This window comes from Moschus berezovskii, chromosome 19, assembly GCF_049115385.1.
Source record: "Moschus berezovskii isolate FMDL1 chromosome 19, NW_MosBer_1.0, whole genome shotgun sequence".
NCBI lineage: Eukaryota > Metazoa > Chordata > Mammalia > Artiodactyla > Moschidae > Moschus > Moschus berezovskii.
The window spans coordinates 12704813-12722102 of NC_142478.1; the positions used below are offsets into that span (position 1 = coordinate 12704813).

The 17290-nt window shown below is 40.5% G+C and overlaps 1 protein-coding gene across 4 annotated transcripts in view; it reads left to right on the top strand.

Moving 5' to 3' along the window:
* NR3C2 (nuclear receptor subfamily 3 group C member 2) overlaps positions 1–17290 on the top strand; it is a 437832-nt gene that overhangs the window by 296219 nt on the left and 124323 nt on the right. For all 4 annotated transcript variants that reach the window (XM_088827978.1, XM_088827979.1, XM_055405624.2 and 1 more), the window contains exon 4: positions 2382–2498. In XM_088827978.1, coding sequence (XP_088684104.1) covers positions 2382–2498 — 117 coding nt within the window. The remainder of the gene's footprint in view (positions 1–2381; positions 2499–17290) is intronic.

Here is a 17290-nt window from a genome sequence, read left to right on the forward strand (position 1 = left end):
TGTTGTGCAACAAATAAAATAGTGCTATATTAGGCTTTAAAATTTTATTTTTATGGTAACTTCTTAAGATATTGTGCAGCATTGTGAAATCATTTTTAGTCTTTCCTGTGGGTATTGATCGCCTTTGTGTAATTATCTACACTTACCTATAGTGACTGAGAGCCTTTCATTTTTTTAAGAAGTCGCTAGATTATTATAATGATGGAATTTCATTTCTTCCCTTTGATGGATTTCCCTATTCTATTACTGTTCGTTTATTGTGATCATCATTACTGAAATTTACCTTAATGTTACTGAGAATGAGCTCTAGATTATTTTGATACCATTAGCAATACATGTTATATCTACTGAGTGCTTTGTGAATTTACTTAGTAATTACCAACCAAGGGAATGTGGTGGTACTGGGTTGGAGGGGCTTTGGGAGCCTGTTTCCTGCTTTGCAGTCATCACTGAGACTCCGTTTGCTTAGTCTGCATGTTTTCAGAGGCGTATAACTCAGTCCTCACACCTCTCCCCTTTCCAGTCTCCATATGATCTCATCCAGTCTCATGGCTTAAAATAATGGCCACAAGCTGATTACATCTGCAGCCCGGACCTCTCCTGAGCTCCAGGTCTCTGTGTCTAACTGTCCCCCTACCCCGCCCCATACGTGCACTGACGTACCTCGCGGGCGTCTCAAGCTTAGCATGTCCAAGACCAAGCCAGAGTAATTCCCCCTAAGCCGTGGCTCTTAATCGTCTGCCTCATTGGAATTTGCAGCAGTTCCATTTTTCCGTTTGTTCAGCCCAAGAATCTTAATGCTTCTTTAGATCCCCTTGTTCTCAGATCTCTCAGCAGATTCTAGCAGCTCTGCCTTCAGAGTGTATCTTGGGCCTGACCACGTCTCATCGCTGCTCCCCCGTCATCCTTCCCTGAAGAAGAGGGCCAGCCTGCGACCCATTCCCTCTGACTCTATCCTCAGTCCATTTCAGTCAGTTTCTTGCTGTGGCCGGAACAGTCCTGTTAAACATGAACCTCATCAAGTCATTTCTCATCTGAAAGCCCCCGAAACCAGGGGTTTCCCGTCTCACTGGTTCGACGTCTTAAACATGGTTTATAAGGCCTTACAGGGTCTGACTGAGGTTAGCTCTTCTCCTCATCTCCTCGTAGTGTTCATTGATTCTTTCCACCTTTCACACTTGGCTGTTCCTTAAACATGCCAGGTGCCCGCACGCCCCTGTCAACCCTCGTTTGCTTTTCCCTCTGCCCTGCTGTATTTTCTCCCCAAGATGTGCACACAGTTAGCACCTTCCTTTCCTCCAGACCTTTATTTTAAAGTTGCTTTCCAATGGGGTTTTCCCCTCATTCTTTCTAGGATGTCAACACCCTCTCGCCTCCACCGCGTTCTGTGCCCTGGCCTTCGTTTTCTCCTGAGCACTGTTACTGTCCAGCAGTTGACCATTGTCCCTAATTACTTTGTCTGTTGACTCTTTCCCTCATTAAAAGGTCACGGGAGTGGAGACTTTTGTCTGTTTCATTGCTGTCTCTAACAGAGCTGATGTCTAGTGGAGGATCAGTAAATACTGTATATTAATTTGGATATGTAAATGAGTAATAGAGCTAGGGTACAGTTTAGCATTTTGCCAGTAGATGCCACCCTCCAAGCATATTCCACATCTGAATGATTTTGGCACCAGTTTGACTTGCAAAAGGAAATTGTTCTACATTTCTAGTTAAATGATTTGAAAGTCTTCCCATTGAAATGCCATGTATAAATGGGAGCAGGCAGAGCAGCTTAAACAGCAGCAGCAGCTGGGAGTTTGGGATGAGCAGAGGTAAACTAGTCTGCAGGAAGGATGAACAACAAGGTCTACTGCATAGCACAGAGAGCTATGTTCAGTATCCGGTGATAAACCGTAATGGAAAAGATTGTGAAAAGAATGTATATAGATTTATAGCTGAATCACTTTGCTGTACACTTAAAACTAACACAACATTGTGAATCAACTATACTTCAATAAAGTACACTTTTTTAAAAAGCTGAAGCAAGGCCTTTGTTTAGTTTGGTGCTGGGTGATGTCTGGATGAAATGTGCGCCGTCTCCTGAAAGGGCGCATGCCAATAAATTCAAACAGTGGGGAGTGCAGCTCTGTTTCTTTGGAAACCTGTTGGAAGTAAACATAGTTTTAAGCTTATCATCTGCAACCTGAAGTCTCACCTGTATTCAGCTGACCATTCCTGTGCCTATAGTATTCACAGATCATGTTTCTCTTCTATTTTTTTTTGACAAAGAGATTTTAAGGCAGGAAAGAGGATGTTTCATTATCTGATTATACATATTAGTATTTTGTGTTAATATAGTAGTCTTTATTTTAATAATTGTTCTTTATTATTTTATTCAGGGCAACACAACTATTTGTGTGCGGGAAGAAATGACTGCATAATTGATAAGATTCGGCGGAAGAATTGTCCTGCCTGCAGACTTCAGAAGTGTCTTCAAGCTGGAATGAATTTAGGAGGTAAGGTCTGTGGGTATTAGTTTAATGAGAACTGTTAATATGTAATATAACACTTACTAGACTGTATGTCGGAGAAGGCAATGGCAAGCCACTCCAGTACTCTTGCCTAGAAAATCCCATGGATGGAGGAGCCTGGTGGGCTGCAGTGCATGGGGTCGCTACAAGTCAGACATGACTGAGCGACTTCACTTTCACTTTTCACTTTCACACATTGGAGAAGGAAATGGCAACCCACTCCAGTGTTCTTGCCTGGAGAATCCCAGGGACGGGAGAGCCTGGTGGGCTTCCGTCTATGGGGTCACACAGAGTTGGACACGACTGAAGTGACTCAGCAGCAGCAGCAGCAGCAGACTGTATGTACTCCCAAAATTGAAGGTGAAGCTAACATGAAGCAAAGATTTTTACAAATCTAATAAGTTCTATATTCATGCTAAAACATTTTGGGAGAAAAATATTTCTTAGAAGGAGTTAAAACAAGTATGTTATGTGGCTATGGTCATAGTGAAGTTTTCAACTCTTGAGTTTGCTAAGGTTTCAAGAACTGGGCGCATAAACAAAACCAAATCAAAAGTGAATGACATGTTGTACAAAACTGTTCAGTTCAGTCGCTCAGTCATGTCCGACTCTCCGCGACCCCATGAATCACAGCACGCCAGGCCTCCCTGTCCATCACCAACTCCCGGAGTTCACTCAAACTCATGTCCACAGAGTCGGTGATGCCATCCAGCCATCTCATTCTCGGTCATCCCCTTCTCCTCCCGCCCCCAACCTTTCCCAGCATCAGAGTCTTTTCCAGTGAGTCAACTCGTCGCATGAGGTGTCCAAGGTATTGCAGTTTCAGCTTTAGCATCAGTCCTTCCAATGAACACCCAGGATCAATCTCCCTTAGAATGGACTGGTTGGATCTCTTTGCAGTACAAGGGACTCTCAAGAGTCTTCTCCAACACCACAGTTCAAAAGCATCAATTCTTCGGCAGTCAGCTTTCTTCACAGTCCAACTCTCACATCCATACATGACCACGGGAAAAACCATAGCCTTGACTAGATGGACCTTTGTTGGCAAAGTAATGTCTCTGCTTTTTAATATATTATCAAGGTTGGTCATAACTTTCCTTCCAAGGAGTAAGCATCTTTTAATTTCATGGCTGCAATCAGCATCTGCAGTGATTTTGGAGCGCAAAAAAATAAAGTCTGACACTGTTTCCACTGTTTTTCCATCTGTTTCCCATGAAGTGATGGGACCAGATGCCATGATCTTTGTTTTCTGAATGTTGAGCTTCAAGCCAACCTTTTCACTCTCCTCTTTCACTTTCATCAAGAGGCTTTTGAGTTCCTCTTCACTTTCTGCCATAAGGGTAGTGTCATCTGCATATCTGAGATTGTTTATATTTCTCCCAGCAATCTTGATTCCAGCTTGTGCTTCTTCCAGCCCAGCGTTCCTCATGATGTACTCTGCATAGAAGTTAAATAAGCAGGGTGACAATATACAGCCTTGACGTACTCCTTTTCCTATTTGGAACCAGTCTGTTGTTCCATGTCCAGTTCTGACTGTTGCTTCCTGACCTGCATACAGGTTTCTCAAGAGGCAGGTCAGGTGGTCTGGTATTCCCATCTCTTTCAGAATTTTCCACAGTTTATTGTGATCCACACAGTCAAAGGCTTTGGCATAGTCAATGAAGCAGAAATAGATGTTTTTCTGGAACTCTCTTGCTTTCTCCATGATCCAGCGGATGTTGGCAATTTGATCTCTGGTTCCTCTGCCTTTTCTAAAACCTGCTTGAACATCTGGGAGTTCACGGTTCACATATTGCTGAAGCCTGGCTTGGAGAATTTTGAGTATTACTTTACTAGCGTGTGAGATGAGTGCAATTGTGTGGTAGTTTGAGCATTCTTTGGCATTGCCTTTCTTTGGGATTGGAATGAAGACTGACCTTTTCCACTGTAGCTGATAGTTTTTAATACCATGTCTGTTTAGAAATTAGACCTATTTGTGCTGACATTAGCCAGATAGGAATATATTGCTCACTCTAGGAGTCAATGTAGTAAAGGTATGAAAAAAAATTTTAATGTTATAGAAGTTCGCCAAAAGAGTGGGGGAAGGAAAGACTCATAACACAGAAGCATACAATGTCCATGGATGGGAAGATTCAACACCCTGAAGGTATCAGTTTTCTCTAAGTTAATTTATGAATATAACATAAGTCTAACAAAATTACCACTTGGTGATTCTAAGTTCTTAAAGAACAGCCAGCAAAATTCTGGAAATGGGGTATATAATGGGGACAGCTAGCTCTGCCACATAGTAAAGCATGTGACAGCTACAGTAATTAAAACGATCTGTGTATTTGTTTGTTGATTGTCAGATCAGGAGAAAGTCAAGAAATGAATTCAAATAACATGAGAAGTTTGTTTATAATAAAGTTGGCATTTCAGATCAGTGGGAAAGGATAGATTAGTTGATAGGAATTATTGTGACAACTAGGAAGCAAGAAAGTTAAATCAGAATTCTTATGATCCTCCAAGATAAATTCTGCTCTTTCAAAGGTTTAAACTTTGAAATATGACACAGAAGTACTAGCGGATTTTTTTAATATTCTGCAAGTGGAATATTATTTTATACTTTTTAAGTACGAAATAAACCCAGAAGCTATAAAAGAATTGAGAAAATAAACCCTACTTACAAACCAAATGTCACCACAAAGACAAATAAAAAAACTGGGGGAAAATACTTGCAGCTTATAGACAAAGGGTTTATTTCTCACCTAGATAAAGCACTTCTGTAATTTCATAAGATAAAGAAACCAACTCATTAGAAAAATGAGACTGAGCAGAATAAGAATATGAATAAAATATTCATAGGTAAAAGAATAATAAACACAGTTGGTTCTTGAAACACATGAAAAGATTCTCAGTCTAAACCCAGGAAGAGAAACGTAAATTTAAAATGTGAGATATAATTTCTTACAAATGGCAAAGAGAAAACATTTTTCTAATATATTGTTTGAGTATGGAAATAAAAGTGAAAATAAATGTTAATCTCATGCATTTTAGGTGGAAGTAGAAATTGATATAACCCCTATGGAGAGCTATTTAGCTATTTCAGTTAAATGTTAAAAAGGCACATACCCTTTGACTCACCAATTCCACTTTTAGCCATTTATCCTAAGTATGTTTTGGCAGTGTAAGAAGTGATATATGCATAATATGTCCAGTGTAGCCTTGTTAAATATCAGACATACACTAACTATTTATCTGTTCAAAATTGATTAAATAAATTGCAGAATACTCTTCAGACACTAATAAGAATAGAGGGAACTCTATATGGACTGATTATCAAAATTAATCTAGGTGAAAAAATCAGTTTGCAAAATAGTATGATTTGTATAATACACATTATATATCTGCTTTCAAAAAAGAATATATATATTGTATAGCACATTTCTGGAATTATATACAAGAAGCCAGAAATGGTGGTTAGCTTAGTAGAAAGGAGCAGATAGCTGGGAGACAAGGATAGGAAGGAAAATTAATTGTCACTGTCTATTATTCTTCGCTTTTGAATTTTGTATTGGATTAATGTGTCTTTTGTGTACTCCAGTTACCTACTTAAAAGAAAGTATTCCAAAAAAGAAGCACATTTTTCTGGATTCCATAGGTATGTGTTAGTATATGATATTTGTTTTTCTCCTTCTGACTTCTCTCTATATGACAGACTCTAGGTCCATCCACATCACAACAAATGACCCAATTTCATTCCTTTTTATGGCTGAGTAATATCCTAGTATATATATGTACCATGTCTTTTTTATCCATTCATCTCTTGATGGGCATTTAGCTTGCTTCCATGTCCTGGCTTTAATAGTGCAGCAGTGAACGTCAGGGTAAACATGTCTTTTTGGTACTGCTGCTGCTGCGTCACTTTAGTCGTGTTTGACTCTGTGTGACCCCATAGACAGAAGCCCACCAGGGTCCCCCGTCCCTGGGATTCTCCAGGCAAGAACACTGGAGTGGGTTGCCATTTCCTTCTCCATCTTTATGGTACAGATGAACCTATTTGCAGGGCAGGGATAGAGATGCAGACATGAATAATAGACATGTGGACACAGGGGAAAGGGGAGGGTGGGACAAATTGGGAGATAAGGATTGACATATATACACCATCTCCACGTAGTCAAGGTCCATATAGTCAAGGCTGTGGTCTTCCCAGTGGTCATCTATGTTTCTGAGAGCTGGACCATAAAGAAGGCAGAGCACCAAAGAATTGATACCTTCAAACTGTGGTGCTGGAGAAGACTCTTGAGAGTCCCTTGAACAGCAAGATCAAACCAGTCAATCTTAAAAGAAATCAACCCTGAATACTCATTGGAAAGATGGATGCTGAAGCTGAAGCTCCAGTATTTTGGTCAGCTGATGCAAACGGCTGACTCATTGGAAAAGTCCCGGATGCTGTGAAAGATCACGGACAGAAGAAGAGAGTATCAGCGGATGAGATGGCTGGATGGCTTCACCGATGCAATGGACGTGAACTCGGGCACACTTGGGAGATGGTGAGAGAGAAGGCAGCCTGGTGTGCTGTAGTCCATGGGGTAGCAAAGAGTCGGACACAACTGGGCGACTGAACAGCAGTAATAACATATACAGTATTGTGTGCGGAATTGGTAGCTAGGGAGAACATGTTGTGTAGCACAGGAAGCTCAACTCAGTGCTCTGTGATGACCCAGATGGGTAGGATGGCAAGGATGGTGGACAGGAGGCTCAGGAGGGAGGGGATATATGGATACATATAGCGGATTCACTCCATTGTACAGCAGATGTTAGTACAACATTGTAAAGCAATGATATTCCAATAAATAAAAAGACAAAGAGACTTCATTCTTTGCTTTGATGAATGAGCCAAGTGGCTGACTAGTTAGGCCTGGGGAGGAATGTGGCTGCATGAAGAGCAGAGCAACCCTTGGGAATCGGGAGGAGGATGAGCAGTGGTCAGCCAGCACTGCTCCTGGGAGAGCCTCCTGGGCGTCCTGACCTCAGCCAGAGCAGCCCACGCTGGTCCAGAGCCACACTGCCTGGTGAGACCCCGTGATCTGCCACTTCCTGGCCTGTAACCTCAAAGGCAGGCTGCCACCTTTCCATGCCCCTGTTTCCTTCAGCTCGCCTTGATCAGCATACCCACCCGCCAGGCTGTAGTGAGAAGTCAGTCAGTCAGTGTGGAGAGACCACTCAGTACATGTCGCTGGAGTGATCCCTCACTGCACATCCCATAGCACTTTCACGCATGATCTGAGGGACCTGACTGCCCCACGTGTCGGTGATGTCCGGCAAAATTAAGGAACTTGCCGCAAGACGCCACAGCTAGTGAAACGATGAAGCGACATCTTGGAGCTCTGGACTCCTGGTCTGGAGTTTCTGCTCTCTTGTCTGACATCCCAGTCAATGCAAATGTGCTGCGAAAGATCACCTTCTAAAGCCTGTGAGCGAGAATCTGGCAAGATACCAGTAATTTAAAATCTAAATGGCACCAGGGTACCGCTATGGGTCAGAAAATGAACTCGAAGTCAGTTTTTGTAAAATCTGCCATTTGAGTTTAAGTGCACACACTGCTGAAGTGTGTGTATCCCTGTGTAACTTTTGTATCACTATATAAATCTTATATATTAATATTTACATATTGTATATACGTATGCATATGGGGCTTCCCAGGTGGCAACACACACACACACAGTTTAAGTGTACACACTGCTGAAGTGTGTGTATCCCTGTGTAACTTTTGTGTCACTATATAAATCTTATACATTAGTATTTACATATTCTATATACATATGCATATGGGGCTTCCCAGGTGGCGACACACACACACACACCACACACACACACACAGTTTAAGTGCACACACTGCTGAAGTGTGTGTATCCGTGTGTAACTTTTGTATCACTATATAAATCTTATATATTAGTATTTACATATTCTATATACATATGCAGATGGGGCTTCCCAGGTGGTGACACACACACACACACACCACACACACACACACACACAGTTTAAGTGCACACACTGCTGAAGTGTGTGTATCCCTGTGTAACTTTTGTATCACTATATAAATCTTATATATTAGTATTTACATATTCTGTATACATATGCATATGGGGCTTCCCAGGTGGCGACACACACACACACACCACAGACACACACACACACACACAGTTTAAGTGCACACACTGCTGAAGTGTGTGTATCCCTGTGTAACTTTTGTGTCACTATATAAATCTTATACATTAGTATTTACATATTCTATATACATATGCAGATGGAGCTTCCCAGGTGGCGACACACACACACACACATACCACACACACACACATAGTTTAAGTGCACACACTTCTGAAGTGTGTGTATCCCTGTGTAACTTTTGTAGCACTATATAAATCTTATATATTAATATTTACATATTCTATATACGTATGCAGATGGGGCTTCCCAGGTGGCGACACACACACACACGTACGTTTAAACTTCGCCTTCTAATGCTGGGTGTGCAGGTTACACACACACACACGAACATTTACACACACACACACGTACATTTAAACTTCGCCTTCTAATGCTGGGTGTGCAGGTTACACACACACACACACACACACGTACGTTTAAACTTCGCCTTCTAATGCTGGGTGTGCAGGTTAGATCCCTGGTAGGGGATCTAAGATCCTATATGCCTTGGGGCCAAAAAAACAAAATATAAAACTGAAGTGGTAGTGTAATAAATTCAATAAAGACTTTAAAAATGGTCCACATCAAAAAAATTTTTTAAAAATACCATTACCATTGATTACTATAAAACACGAAGAAATAACAATACTTATAATCCATATCTTATAGGGCTGTGTTAAGGATTAACTGAGTCCATATATAACCTCTAGAACAGAGTTTCTTAATCTCTGCTCTGTTGACATTTGGGGTCAGATCTTTGTTGGTCTTCCCTGATATCTCTGCCTGCAATGCAGGAGACCCCGTGGTTTGATTCCTGGGTTGGGAAGACCCCCCCTGAAGAAGGGATAGGCTACCCACTCCAGTATTCTTGGGCTTCCCTTGTGCTCAGCTGGTAAAGAATTCACTTTCAATACAGGGGACCTGGGTTCGATCCCTGGGTTGGGAAGATCCCTTGGAGGAGGGCATGGCAGCCCACTCCAGTATTCTTGCCTGGAGAATCCCCATGGATCTGTCCCCATGGAGCCTAGCAGGCTACAGGCCATGGGGTTGCGGAGAGTTGGACACAACTGAGCGACTTAGCACATACATCACAGATCTTTGTTGTGGGCGCATCCGCGTGCTTTAGGATGCTTATCAGTATCCTTCATCACTGCCTATTAGATGCCAGTCTAGCTGTCCTGCTCCCTCAGTGTGACAACCATCAACATTTCCAAACTTTGCTAAGTATCCCCTCCCTGGGTGGTATTGGAACACAGTGGTTTACCAGTAATAGTAAATAACGGTAAGCTGCTTAACTGTGAGATATTTTCTGCTAGAATATATATTCCATCAGAGGAAGAGTTTTGGTCTGTTTTGTTCATTGCTTTATCACCACTGACTAGAACAGTGCCTGGCACAAAGTAGGTGTTCAGTAGTTGTTTGTTGAGTGAATACATGATTAACTGGCATTTGTAAGGGTTCTGTGTTGTGAGCATTCTTCTAAGCCCTTAATATGTGTCAAACCTCACATAACGCTATGTGATCATGTTATTAATCTGCCCATTTTATTTTTAAATCTATTTTCATTGGAGTATAGCTGCTTTACAATGTCGTGTTAGTTTTTACAGTGCAGCAAAACGAATCAGCCATATATATACACATATCCCCTCCCTTTTGGACTTCCTAAGAAGTGAGTTCATGGAGGCTCACAGAAATTGAAGAGATGGCCCAAGGCCCCAGCCTAGGGAGTGGCAGCGCCAGAACTGAAATCTCTGTTCCCAGCACAAAAGCTCATCCCCAGCGTCACTCTTCTGTGTGACGTGGGTCCACTGTTTATAGACTGACGTTTAAAAATAGGCCTGCTTATCTGTTAATGGCAGCTGTGGCACCAGGCTCCTTACTTGTGTCTATGATGGTCTCTAAGTGAGGCTTGGCACAGTACGCAATTCAGGTTCACCTAACTTTGTTGTTGGTTTCTGTATATATGCAGGATAGGTTTTATGGATTTTGGTAAAACATTTTCCTAGAGAAAAAGTTACCTTGAATACTGAAGTCATCGAAAGTCATGAGTCGAAAATAGGTAGGGTGGAAATTAATATTCATTAAGAGTAGTACTTTCTTTAGGTTCAAGTTATAATATAACTCCTTCTGGTTCCTGGGTTAAATAATTAACTTTTATTAATTATCCAGTTGATGTAACATACATTGTCATTTTTCTTTTATTACTTATTTAGATGCCTTGCTTTCTGTTTCAATGTGGGCAAAAAGAAATGCAAACAGTTTTATTATTTTAAAAGAGATAATACTATAAAATAGTATTAAATAGATTTAAAAGTTTAATAGATAAATAATAAAATAGATTAACAGTTTAATCTTTTAGTATGAAGCAGTTTTTTAAATGAAATATGTGAATTAAATAAAAACCTGTTATACATGTTCCAGTCTCACCCCTGTTTTCCTGGCAGAGCAGGCTTTTACTAACCCTTCTTTCCTGCTACCTCTCTTGGAAGATAAGGCAGATGCAACCTCATATAATACTTGGAAGACATTTTCTTTAGTGGATGATCGTGACCCCGGGAACAAAATTAGTCATTCCCCTTCTAAAGACGGGGCTTCCCTGGTGGCCCAGATGGTAAAGAATCTGCTTGCAATGCAGGAGACCGGGGTTCTATCCCTGGGTCAGAAAGATCCCCTGGGGAAGGGCGTGGCTACCCACTCCAGTATTCTTGCCTATAGAATTCCATGGACAGAGGAGGCTGGTGGGCTACAGTCCATGGGGTCACAAAGAGTTGGACACGACTGAGCGACTAACACTTTCTAACGCACTTCTAAAGACATTGACAGTTCAAAATACTTCAGAATTTCTTTTTCCTGTATCCTATCAGCTGGTTAGCATATAATCCTAACCATGTCCCCAAACAGCCTCTCTGTTAGAAAGTGGAAGGAAGGAGGAAAAAGAGTAGGTTTATATTTATCAGAAACCAAAGCCATTAAATGTGCCTCTTCCCCTTTCTCTGGATCCACTTCCTTCCTCTTATTACAAGCTCTATCCCTTTTCTTTAAAATCCTGCTGATGTTTATGCTGCATGCAAAGGAGAGTAGAACAGAAGATGTAAGGATATCACCAGAGAAATGGAAAGGAAAATAACAATTTTTATGCCCCCACGCTGGGCCACACACTCTTCTTTAGCCCCTAAGAGTAGATCTCAAAAATGTGTGGCTCTGGTTCCATGAGAATTTACTGTTTTGCATAGCCGCCTCGTAAGAAATCCATCCCTTGTCTTTACTGCTAGTGATCTAAAGAGGATGATTTATGTGTTCGTTTTCGAGCTGCCCCTAAAATATACAAAGCACGGCATTAAGGCTCCATGGCCCTCAGACCAGGAATGAGTCCTTTGGGTGTCTCTAACTTGACTGTACTGTGGCTGTAGAAGATAGAGTGGCTCTTGGAGGCTTTCCTCTCCCGGTCCTCCACTCACAGATGAGGAACTTGGAATCCAAGATGATGTCATCAGAGATTGGAGAAATGCAACCTAAGGATTCTAACGCAGTTGTCTTTCCTCTTTTTCCAGCCACCACCCTGATTCATTTTTCATCATCTATGCTAACGCCCAGTTTCATATTCCTTTAATGAAGATTCTAAAATATTCAAATCTTGCTTCCTGGAGCTTTAAAAATGTAAATTTCACAGATCACGGAATAGTCCCATTTCTGTTTTCAATTTACTTCCAAGGCTACCTGCATCCATCATTTTACTTGGTTGAGCAGGAGCCTTTTACTTGGTTGAGCAGGTTGCTGTCTCAGGTCCGCCTTTTCCTCTTGGAATAGAGCTTGTCATGTGAAAAGAGAAAAGACCCTCAGACACAGGGAGCAGTAGCAACAACAGATCTCATGGTTGCTTTTTTGAAGGCTGGAAAGAAAGCAGCTAGGTGAGAAAGGAAGGGAAGGGAGACATGAGGTTAATTCTGGAAACTATTCAAAGAAACGGATACTCTTATATTCCTGATGAGAATGGAACCAGAGAGAAGAAAATATTTAAATTAAAATTCATCCACATAATGCAATATTAATCAGGCAATAAAATTATGGTTATGAAAATTCATAACAAAATAAAATACTTTCTGCACAAAAGTAATAATGAAAAATGAGTATGCAAAATGATTTAGGTTCCTATTTACAGCTCTATAGGAAAAGATTTGCATGAGTCAGGAGACTAGGAGGAAATGGAAGGATAGAAAAGTGCTTATATTTATGAAGTAAAGTGACAGATAAGGTTTTTCTTGTCTCTTTTCTAGTTTATCAATCCTGATGAACATGTTCTGCAATAAAATGTTTTAAAAATAGCATTCACAATTTTGAACTAGAAAGAAGGGAAACAAGATAAATTATGCTACTGAGCAGAAAGAGGTAAAGAATTCGACATACAGAGTGACAATCAGGACGGAGGTAAAAAGGAGAGAGGGAAAAAGAAAACAACACCTACAGGCATCAGTAAGTCTTCCACTGGGAAATGCTTTGAAAACTAAAAGGGAAAAGTGATTGAAAAACAAAAGACCCAGAGACCAAAGAATGACAGAACCATGACTGACATCAGCAGTCCTGAGAAAGAGATCTTTCACTTGAGGAAAATTGGCTTTATCTGCCAGCGGCTTGCTCCAACTAGCTCATCTGGTCACCTGCAAAATTCACACACAGTGCAAGTCTGGGGAGAGAAATCACAGGATCAGTGCCTGTGAGAGAGAAGGTTTAATATCTGAAATCCAATAAGAAAAACAATTTTTGTATCTTTAAGGGTCTCCTGACGCTGGATAGGCAGTAGTCTGTAGAAGTTTAGAAAGCCCAAGTGTACCGAGTTTTATGAAGAAATACCATTCCTTAGGTTTTTTTCCCCTTTCCGTTCCTCTTGCTTGAAAACAGTAAGAATTTCAGTGGGACTTTTGAGCAGGAAAGTGGAGAGGAAAATGACATATTTCTATAAATCAGTGAAAGTATGGTTTCTAAACCTTCATATATAAGTGAAGCCTTATTCATTGTCATAGTAATACAACTTGAATTAAACAACTGGTATTTTTACCTTGTGAAATTTCCAAAGGAGAGTTTAGGATCAGTTCTGAAACAAACAGCATTTCAAGATTTACTGTATTTCTTCAAATCTAAGGCATTTTTTTCTTGTAGGTTTTTAACTGTTGTGGTTACAACTTTGTAACCAATATGTACATTTAATTTTTTATTTGTTCCCTTCAAAACTCTAATTATATTGGAATCTGAAAAAGAATAGACTTATGTATATGTATAACTAAATCACTTTACTGTGTATTTGAAACTAGCACAACATTGTAAATCCAATATAAAATAAAAATTTTTTAAAAAGGAAAAACATCAAAGCTCAGCAAAAGCGGGGATGGGAATTGATGTCTTATTTTGTCACTGATAGTATCTGAGAATGGAAGCAATACAGACAATGTAAACGCTCGTCCCTCCCAAGAATATATATACCTGTAGGTGCTCACATGAGCCTTGCTGAGCTTACCCAAGTAGGATACTTATCTTGGGACTTTTTAAATATCAAATCCAGGGATGTTGGAAACCTTCCACTGGGTATACACGCGTGCTCAGTCACTTCCGTCATGCCTGACTCTCTTGAGATCCCATGGACTGTAGCCCGCTGTCCATGGGATTCTCCAGGGAGGAATACTGAAGTGGGTTGCCACATCCTTCTCCAGGGTATCTCCCCAACCCAGGAGCTGACCCCTTGTCTCGTGTGTCTCCTGCATTGGCAGGTGGGTTCTTTATCATTCGTACCACTTGGGAAGCCCAGGTGCCCATTTTTGCTTTCATTTCCTTCTACATTTGCATTCCGTCCTGGTAGGTCGTCATCCCAGTCATACTTAACGGGCCTGTGGGCCTGAGAGCTTAACCTGTCTACCTTTGGGGTCCGGGGTATCTTAGGTTTGTAGTTTCAATAGGTCTGAGTCAGAAGTGTCCTTCTGAGAAGCGCGTCAGATGTGCAGGTCTCTTTAAGCTGGTCTACCAGCAGCCCTGCAGTCTCACACACTCACCCATATTTTCTGTAATACACAGTTGTTTTCCTAACTCTCTGGTAAAATAGTGGAGATTTTGGGTTTTTTTTGTTTGTTTGTTTGTTTTGTTCAGGGTGTTTTATATTATTGTTATACTCTTTCGAGTTGCCTCAGATGATGGAGTTTTATTATAAAAATATTGCTAGTTTCACGTTTAGTCTTTGGGAAATATGAGGATGTCATTTAGGAGACAATAGGTTTCCAGTTTTTAGAACTTTTTGATTTTTTTCCCTTTTTCACTGGCTTCTTTCTGCCATGCTCTCTCCTCCCTCCCTTGTTTGCTTTTTTTTATTTCACTACACCTGTTTCTACTTACTGCCTTCTGTCTGTCTGTCAGCTTCATTGTCACCTGAGTATCTTGTATTCAAAATTCCCCAAAGAAGGCCTGGCCAACTGGTTGGTCACCATGCAGAACAGAGCTTCTCACTGGGTTGAGATGAAGACAAATGGCTGCCTTTGACTCTGCTGCCCCACCTTACCCAGCCCAGCATGGCCAGTTACAGGTCACTGTGGTCCAAAGCATGACAGCCTGTGACGAGGAGCCTTTTGATCCCATTTTTCAAAAAGGAACTGTAAGTGTAGCTAGCGATCCAAGTACTCTGGATGCAATACAGACTCCCAGCCATTACAGTGATCTCTTCATTGTGGAGTGTCTCTTAAACCATGCACTTTTTCCAACACCCTGAATTTCTTCTGAGCTATCTATGTGTTTAGAAGTAAGAAGGGTCCATTTTTAGAAAACTGATGGACAAAAGGAAATAATAGCTTTCTATGCTTCTTGGAACAGAACTGCTAGGGCTTTATTTTGGAGTTTAAGACTTTTTGACATAGCTTCTTTGAAAACACACAAATCAAGACATAACACAAAAAGCCTAAATAAAACAAATCTTATTTTTTTTATTCATTCAATGTGTAAGATGGGAATTGTCTTATAGAATACCTCTCTAATTCTGAACTATTCTCTGCCCCTAAATGCCAGGCTCTAGAATGTTGGGTGAGCTCTGGGCTCTTGGGAGAGTAGGGGTAGAGGTAATTTGGAAAGAGGGACAATCCACTTTAAACCAAGTGCCACAGGTTGTCTGCACTCAGTCATCTTAGAAAGAGCTGAACTATCATGCTAGGAAAAGTCCCACCTATTCTATAGGTATCATTGACCTCACAGACTCTGATTTCTCAAAGTTACAATAGTTTATTTCATTTACTTTCAATTTACAGGTATGCACTTTAAGGAAAATAACTTAGTCTTTTCTCTTGCATTGGAAAAATCTTAGAGACCAGTGATCTGCAACTTGTTCACTCTTGATAAATATCCTCCTCTCCCCTCTTCACCTATTTATTTTCCAGTAAAATCTCTGTTCTTACCTCTAAGATACACAGAAAGCCATTCAACTGCTTAATATGTAACTATTAGAAAACAATCCTTCATATCTTGTGATAAACCATAATGGAAAAGAACATGAGAAAGAATGTACATATGTGTGTATAACTGAATCACTCTGCTATACAGCAGAAATTAACACAACATTGTCAATCAGCTATACTTCAATAAATTAAAAAGCAGAAATCAGCCCCTCAGTCTTCAGGAATAAGTAAGTATGATGTTTAGTATCATAGATGATGATTTTTCTGGGACAGATAGCATACCTTTTAACAGCTAATGCAATTCTAACAGATTTTGAAAATATTTTTATTATCAAGTCATAAAATACATAATCATTACAGTGATTAATAAGGGAAAGGGAAAGTTCTTTGTATTAAATTGGGGGAATGAAGGTGGAAGAAGAGCCAAGACTTGCTAATTAAAAAATAATGATTTCCATTTTGATGAAGAGGCTCTTAAAACCTGAACTAGCAGAGCTAATAAAAAGTTTCTTCTGAATGTGGTGCTTCATTATTTTGAAAAGGAGATCTGTCAACAACAGTGTAAAGCCAGTTGCTGAGTTAGGTCATGAAAACAAGAAACTCCAAAATGTAATTGTTCTGTATTCCTCCTTCAAGGGTTTTATACAGTATTTGTTTTGAGAGCATAATGATGTAAAAGTATGTTTAATAGTGATGAAGATAAGCAGTTACTCTGCTATCACTTAATTATTTTTTATATTAAAATTAATCTAGCCTATATAGGAGGGGATCATAGTATTTAAAAAGTGTACCTCTGGGTCTTCCCTGGCTCCAGTGGTTAAGGCTCCATATTCCCAGAGCATGGGGCATAGGTTCAATCCCTGGTCAGGGAACTAAGATCCTGCATGCTGCACGGCGAAAACAAAGTGCATCTCTAATGAAGCCATCCATTGATTCTTCATCCTGCAAATATCCATTGCATGCCTCCTAAATTCCATATGTTCCTCGTGATGTTGCCAGTGTAGCCAGGTGAAGGCTGGCAGCAGCCTTTTTTTGAAAGGGCTGATCTCTAAGAAAGAAGAAACTTATTATGGGCCAGATAAGCATTAGAAATTTACAGCGCTGTACTTAAGAGCACCCTCAGTCTTGATGATGGCCCGCATCAGATCTTTCTCCTTGCTG